This window comes from Nilaparvata lugens, chromosome X (genome assembly GCF_014356525.2).
Source record: "Nilaparvata lugens isolate BPH chromosome X, ASM1435652v1, whole genome shotgun sequence".
Taxonomy (NCBI): Eukaryota; Metazoa; Arthropoda; class Insecta; order Hemiptera; family Delphacidae; genus Nilaparvata; species Nilaparvata lugens.
Window position 1 is genome coordinate 20,624,515 of NC_052518.1, and position 8,064 is coordinate 20,632,578.

The 8,064-nt window shown below is 39.1% G+C and overlaps 1 protein-coding gene across 1 annotated transcript; it reads left to right on the forward strand.

The window, feature by feature from the left end:
• Positions 1-695: 695 nt before the first annotated feature.
• On the forward strand, positions 696-1,559 carry LOC120354527. The gene has a single exon (XM_039441856.1). It carries the CDS (start codon positions 696-698, stop codon positions 1,557-1,559), a length of 864 nt encoding a protein of 287 aa, XP_039297790.1.
• Positions 1,560-8,064: the final 6,505 nt, after the last annotated feature.

Genomic DNA, 8,064 nt, shown 5'->3' on the forward strand with positions numbered 1-8,064 from the left:
ATTAGCATTGCTTGTATTGTAACAACTCAGCACATTCTGTCTTCACTTGTTCTCAGCTGTCAAATCTACAGCCACAAGCTCGTGTTGACGCAGTACGCAAAAAGCACTTGTGCTTCAATTGTCTCCGCCCATTTTCAACAGGACACCAATGCTTTGGTGCATGTAAGCAGTGTGGCAAGGCACATCATTCCATTTTGCACGGTGCATCATTTCAATTTACGTCATCTTGCTCTAAGGCTACAGCAAATGCCAACAGTGTTCAATTAAGGAATACTACAATTTCCTCCAACAGCAGTCGTTCAGCACATCTTCACAGCTGCAGTTGTGGTTCACAGCCGGCAGTCAACCTCCGCACGTCGCCGCTCGCTTCATCATCAGTTGTCGCATCTACTTCTGAACAGTCATTGAATTCAACTGTAGAGTCATCTGCTAGGTCGCCGATTCCAGCCGCTGGTCAAGTAGTTAGTAATTCCAGTCACACATATGATGGCAACAAAAATTCAACAGTATCCATCATGCCTACTGCAGAGGTAGTAGTCTATGATAAGGTTGGTCAACCTATTTTGTGTCGCACGTTGTTGGACACAGGTAGTGACACCTGTTTCATTTCCAAACATCTTGCTTCATGGTTGTCTTTAGTTTCAACTTGTCATAACAATACTATACATACAGTTTCTGGCATCAATACAGCACCGATGTATTCCACATCTGTGGAAGTGTTTTCTTCTGATCGCACATGGTCTAGAAAGGTCTCTTGCATTATTGCCGACAAAATTACACCCAGTCTTCCACCAGTGGGAATTGACATGTCAAAACTCAGTTTGCCCACTCACATTCAGCTTGCTGATCCTGCTTTTCACCTTTCTCAGGGAATCGATCTTCTTTTGAGCGTTTCAGTCTATGCTTCCATATTGACATTCAGTCAAATTCAAATTTCATCTGACTGCATTTTGCAAGGCACCAAACTAGGTTGGGTGGTTTGGGGTGCTGTCTTGTCCACGCATTCATCTCAGATAGAACCTTCTGTTCATTCCAACTTCATTTCTACTTGTGAGATTTCCAATCAGATGGAAAAATTTTGGAAGCTTGAAGAAGTTCTTCCTAAGGACAATCTAACAGCTGAGCACGGAAAGATTGAACAGCATTATCTTGCCAATGTCGAGCGTGCCTCAGACGGCAGATTTTCTGTGGCTCTTCCCAAAAAAGAGTCATTTAACAATCTAGGTCAATCTCGTTTCCAAGCTCTTAACTGTTTCCATTCACTGGAAAAAAGATTGGCTGCTAATCCTGAATTGAAGGAGCAGTATACGGCATTCATGGATGAGTATCAATCATTGGGACACATGTCTCCAGTTCCACCCTCGCAACCATTTGACAAATGTTTCCACATTCCGCATCACCCAGTCTTCAAGCCTGATTCTACAACTACCAAACTTCGAGTAGTATTTGATGCATCGGCAAAATCTAATACTGGCGTTTCTCTCAACGAAGTACTGCATATAGGTTATACAGTTCAACCTGAACTTTTTGACATTGTTTTGCGATTTCGTACACATTGAATAGCATTTATTTCAGATGTGACTAAAATGTATCGTCAGACTTTGCTGCATCCTGATGATTGTAACTTCCAACGTATTTTTTGGCAAGCAGACATCAACCAACCTATTCAGGAATTCGTTCTGAATACTGTCAGCTATGGAACTGCACCTGCTGCCTTTTTAGCAACACGTACACTCAATCATCTTGCTGATATAGACTGTCAACCAGATTCACCAGTTTCCATCACTATCAAAAATGGCTTTTACGTTGATGATCTTATTTCAGGGTGTTCATCTCTTGAAGAAGCTATTCCTCTGGTTCAACAGTTGATTGCTACACTGCAGGGAGGTGGTTTTGAGCTTAGAAAGTGGCTTTCTAATTCTAGTGAATTATTATCTACTATTCCGTCACATTTGATTGAGACAGTTTCGTCAAAACCTCTATCCGATTCTAATGATAGCGTTGTCAAGGCTCTAGGCCTCATTTGGAATGCCACTTCGGATGTTCTCCTCATTTCATCTAGTGTTTCAGAAGTTTTACCCAAAAAATCATTCACAAAAAGGGAATTTCTCTCTTGCATATCCAGCATTTTTGATCCGCTTGGTCTAATCTCTCCGGTTGTCATCCTACCAAAAATTTTATTTCAAAAACTCTGGTTATTAAAAATTGACTGGGATCAGAAACTTCCTCAGGATTTATTGGAGGAATGGTTAGCAATTCTACATCAATTACCAAGTATTTCCAACATTTCAATTCCACGCTGTGTCTTACCTCATGACGTTGATGCCTCTTTGGAATTACATGCGTTCTGCGATGCCAGTATCGCCGCATATGGTGCTTGTCTATACATACGCAGTGAATCACCAACTGGAGTCAAGACTCAATTACTCACCTCAAAATTGAAGTTGGCGTCTCTCAACCCATTGTTAACAATCCCACGGTTAGAATTACAAGCCGCTCTATTAGCATCACGTCTAGTCAACAAAGTAATCAGCGCTGCAAAACTTGTTTTTTCAGGAGTCTATTTATGGACCGACTAAAAAATAGTGTGTGATTGGCTGAAGGTCATGCCAAATCGTTCTGATATTTTCGTTTCAACCAGAATCTCAGAGATTCAAAACATCACTTCTAATTTCCATTGGAATCATGTACGCACAGCAGACAATCCTGCCGACCTGGTTTCTAGGGGTTGCTCACCTAACATTTTGGTTTCTAGTAAGTTGTGGTGGAATGGACCATCATGGCTAGCAAATTCACCCTCAACCTGGAAGGAGATTTCATCGAATGTAATCATTTCACAGCCTAAAATCTCGCTTGTCACTTGTTCAACAACTTCATTGTTTTCAGATTTATTGTCAAAAATTTCATCATATCACAAATTAGTTCGCATTGCTGCTTACATTCTTCGTTTCATTCATAATTTGAAGCATTGCCGTGAACCAGCATCTCAGCAATCTGTTGAACTGTCGGTTCAGGAAATTCAAGCTGCTGAATTGCGCATCATTCAAGACATTCAATCAGATGTTTTTGCCGACGATTTGAAATCTTTGCGTCAGGGTAAGGAGCTGCCCTCCAATAGTTCTATCAAGTCACTCTCTCCATTTATTCATACTGACAATCTTCTGAGAGTAGGTGGTCGTCTTCGGGAGGCAGATATTCCATTCGACTATAAACATCAAATCTTATTGCCAGCTAAACATAGGTTCACGCGTGCGCTCATTGTCTCATTTCATAGACGTCTTCAACATGCTGGCGTTCAGGTCACTATGGCCAGTATTCGACAACGTTTTTGGATACCATCCACCCGTCGCATCATCAAGAGTGTAATAAAGGGTTGCAAAATGTGTTTTCGTTTCTCTACGTTTCGTTCCGAGCAAATCATGGGGCATCTTCCCGCAGTTTGTGTACAACCGGATTTTCCATTTTATAATTGTGGAGTTGACTACGCAGGTCCTCTTTCAATTCGTCTTGGTGGCTCAAAGTCGCGCAATTTCTCCAAGGCTTACCTTGCTTTGTTTATTTGCATGGTAACGCGCGCAGTTCACGTAGAGGTGGTCTCCGAGCTTTCAACAAAGGCCTTCATTGCCGCACTCATCAGGTTCTCTGCTCGTCGTGGCATCCCTTTTGCCATTCATTCAGACAATGCTACAACGTTTGTTGGCGCTCACAATGAACTCAATGAGTTACATGCATTTCTTCCAGATTCTGCTATTCAGTCTGAAATTCACAACTTTGCCGCCGTTTTCAACATTGGTTGGCATTTCATCCCTCCCAGGGCTCCTCATTTTGGAGGTCTATGGGAAAACGCTGTAAAAAATTTTAAACGAATTTTCAGAGTGGTCACTTTGAATAAGATTTTGAACTTTGAAGAGCTTTCCACGCTGTCTGCACAGATTGAAGCTATCCTCAACTCCCGGCCTCTTGTGCCTCTGTCTGAGGACCCTCAAGATTTAGCATACTTGTCTCCTGGGCATTTTTTGGTTGGTCGTCCGCTCACCACACTGCCGTTCCACACACCAACCACCACTCACATCAATCACCGTTCACGCTGGCATCAGTTAGCACTGATCACTCAGGAACTCTGGGATCGTTGGTCTGCTGAGTTTCTAGTCACACTTCAAAGGAAGAGCAAGTGGAGCTCTGAATCTGAAAACCTGCAGATTGGTGCTGTGGTTCTCAAGGACACGGGTACGTCACCTTCGGTATGGAAACTTGCGCGCATCACGGCCATTCATCCAGGGAAGGACAACAAGGTATGGGTGGTCACCGTTCGCACTGCATCAGGCACTTTCAAGCGGGCTATTTCTAGCATTGCACCGCTTCCACTCGACGAGGAATTTCCTGATTAATTCAGCATTGCTCATCCGACATAATCTCCGTTTCTTTTTTGTTCTCTCGTATGTCTCTCTTTTGAGACCCTGCAGGCCTCAAGGGGGCCAGGTTTATGTCAGATTTCGCACTATGCATTGTGTTCTTGTCCCAACTTGTCGCGTTAGTGCGCAAGTCACTTTGTCATCGGTCCACTTTCACTGTGTTTTCTGCAGTTCACGGATTACATCAGTTTTTTGTCATGCTACATTTGTACATTAATTTTATTGTACATTTTGGTATTATTTAATATTATTTTGGAGTATTTCCTACCGTGTCTAGACGTTTTTTACGCATATCTTTTTCATCGACGTGGCTATACGTAGTTTCTTACAACGCAATTCGTGCATGCACTTTCCTGTTTCCTTCTTCACACAGCAATGGCGTAACAGTTCACATCAGCTTTTTTCCGTTCTTCAATTTTCGTCGCTTTCAATTCAAAATTTTAAATTCTCAAGTTTTAAATTCATGTTTATTCAACGTAGAATGTTTCTTCCAGTGCTTCAATAAAGTTTCAGTATTTTCGGTTCGTTAGTTTGTGAAATATCTTCAATCTCAGTATTTGGTATGTCAGAGCACGTTTCATTCGTCACGATTATTTCGAATTTTTATCTTCAGTCCAAATTTATTCACTTCTCAGTGTGAGAACTCAAATCATTTTCATATTACTGATTATGAAAATCAAGTTTCCAGAACATTCAACATTCAGCAACAAGTTTATGATTGAACTGAACATGCATTTAGCGGTAGGCATTTTTGGTAGGGCTTGAGGCCCATTTTCGCATTCATCGTTTCATTGAAGTAATTCTGGTCTCGCGGGACATTATTACTGGTGTGTTGCTTGCATTCCAAGATCACACTCTCATCATTTCACGGTGCAGTCAGACGTTCTGCTCTGTATCCGTTTTGTTAGGTTAGTCAACTAGCTACCTAATCATTCATTGCTAGATCGCAGTATTAGCAATTTTCATGTCTACCCCGTAGATGGTGTATCAGTTTCAACCAGTTCTTTTAGTGATCTACGAACATTTGTTACATTTCATTCACCATGCCAAGCATTTGGATGGTTGTCTATTGAGACATTCACTTAGCATCAGTGTTGTGATTTTTGGCCGTAGCCAACTCAATTAGCTTTGAATTTCATTCACCGTGCCTAACTTTTGGACGGTTCATTCAATTCAAATTCAGTGAATCTTCAGCTACGTTACTTTCAAGTTTATGTGTTGCATATCTCAATTGTGTCACACCGTCATTGTGTCAGTCTTGCCCGTATTGCACTGACAATAGTTAACCTGACATTACCCACTCATCGCTGTGTCGCCGCTGTTCCTGTGTCGTCACCACTGAGCCATCGCTGTTGGCTATCCTGATTCATCACCATTCCAGTCCGGAGTCTGTCGCTCGGATTGATTCTTGTCCTGCTTGCGGGTCATCCAAGTCGCCGCTCTTCATGGCTTGCCGTCCAGTCCAGCTCCGGTAGCTCGCTCTGGTCCGCTCCATTTCGTGGGTCCATCCAGGTCTCCACCATCGTCCGGTATCATCGAGGGGGTCTCGATGTACTGCCCATCCAATTCAAGATTGGATCTCATGCTCTTCATGCATTTGATAAGTATTCTGTATCAATTTTGAATCATTATCAGCATTTTTCATTATTTGTTCAATTGCCTTGTTTGTTTAATTATTATTTGACCTTTTCAGGGTTTACTTGGAATTATTTATTCTAAAGTCGCGATTCCCATTTGTAGACACAACTTTTTACCAATATTTTTGGAAGTATTGCAAGTATTTGTACTTTACATTTTTCATATTGACTTATTTAAATATCGATCAATTTCCAATTAACTTTTTGTTTGTGTATTTAATTTGATCACATTTTATGACTTATGACCTATGTTTTACTTTTATCTTATCATGATATATCTGATCATATCAGACTTATTGATCTATCATTTAAAGTTAGTCTAGGCCATTGTCATTTACGTTCTTGAATACAGTGTCTGTTTCATTTCACTGTACTACCTATTTTATATTGTCTTTAAAATTATTAATTACATTGAATATATGCTTTTCAATTGACGTTCAACTCATGATTATTTAGTGTATCTAATAAAACCTATCCAGAACTACAAAGATTTTAATATGTCCTGAAAGCGTTTGTTTATTACTCAACATTTAGTATTTATATTTAATTGTTCTTTATTGTCAAACTACATTTACCTTTTGTATTTTTTGCGATTACTCATTGGCCTGACTTTTCTCTATTACTTATTGTCATTTGAAGGTTTATTTTCTCTTTGAATTTATGCACTAGCTCATTACGGAGCATTACATATAGTAGGTTTATACTTATTCATTAGTCACAAATTGTTTTTTAATTTGAATGACGAACGATCTCAATGCTAAAATTATAACATTCAAGTCCCAGAATTTATTACTGTAGGCACTTTATTCATAAATGTATGTTTGCTATATATAATATATAAGTTTTTTAGTTATACATTTTCAGTATTTCAGTACATGCATCATGGTTTGTAATGTATCAATCAATTTCACTAGGAATTTGGTCTTGTACCTAAATTAAATTTTCCTGTTATCAAGTCAGCATTTATCAATTGAGAATCTCAATTTTTACTGTTTCAATTTTTTACTATGTCATTTTTTATTTCTCGTCAGTCAACTGCCCTGTGTGGCATTTCCTAAATTTAAGACAATATGTCACGTTTCTCAGAGTATATAATAAATCTATTGAATTGTTTTACTTAAACCTTATTTTTTTATTTGGCGTCTTTCCCAGCTACCAGTTTTATTATAAATTATCATTCATTTTTTGGCATGTTGGATTTGTGCAGTAGTACAATAAATATACAATTCATACATCTTAACAATTTCTATTTACAAAAGCATTTCTTACAGTCCACTATTATTTCATTCAGTGGCACAGATCACACAGATTGAATGCATCCTCACTGATATAAAGTAAAATTGAATCATCATCATCAAATAGGTCAGGCGAAGCTGTCGAAGAAATTGAGTGCAACTCTTGCTCCAGCATTGCCATCGTGCCATCCTCAGTCCATTCTTCTCGTGCCAACTGAAAAACAAACAAAACACATAATAATATTTTATTATTTTTCTTTATCAGTTGCTGACTAACACAAATGTTGCCGCAAGCAAGAAAGCGTTTTATTCATTGTATGGATGATGATGATACAGATGAGAAAAAAGCGGTAAATCACTTTAAAGAAATAGATAGGCTTGACTCATTTTTGGTTGGTAATAAAACGATTTGGCCACACCAGTATCCTAAACCCAATCATCTAGCAGAAGCAGGTTTCTATTTTTTAAAAGTGCACGATAGAACAAAATGTGTTTTTTGCAATGTAGTATGGAAAATTTGGAAGACACTGATTATGCTATTTTTGAGCACAAAAAATGGTCACCCAAATGCGGTTTCATAAATAATTTTCTTGTCGGCAATATTAAAACAACAACTTTTCAGAAAAAACCAGATTATGATGTGCAATACGAACGTGAAAATTCATTTATGAAAATAGACTGTTTGCCGAAAAATTTCAAACAGCTTGCAACTGACGGTTTTTACTATGGAATTGATTTTTCAAATTCGAATGGATTTGGTCTTATTTGCAGTGCATGTTG

Coding starts and splice junctions, on each gene's coding strand:
- LOC120354527 (XM_039441856.1), top strand. CDS start 696: ATGTATTCCACATCTGTGGAAGTGTTTTCTTCTGATCGCACATGGTCT.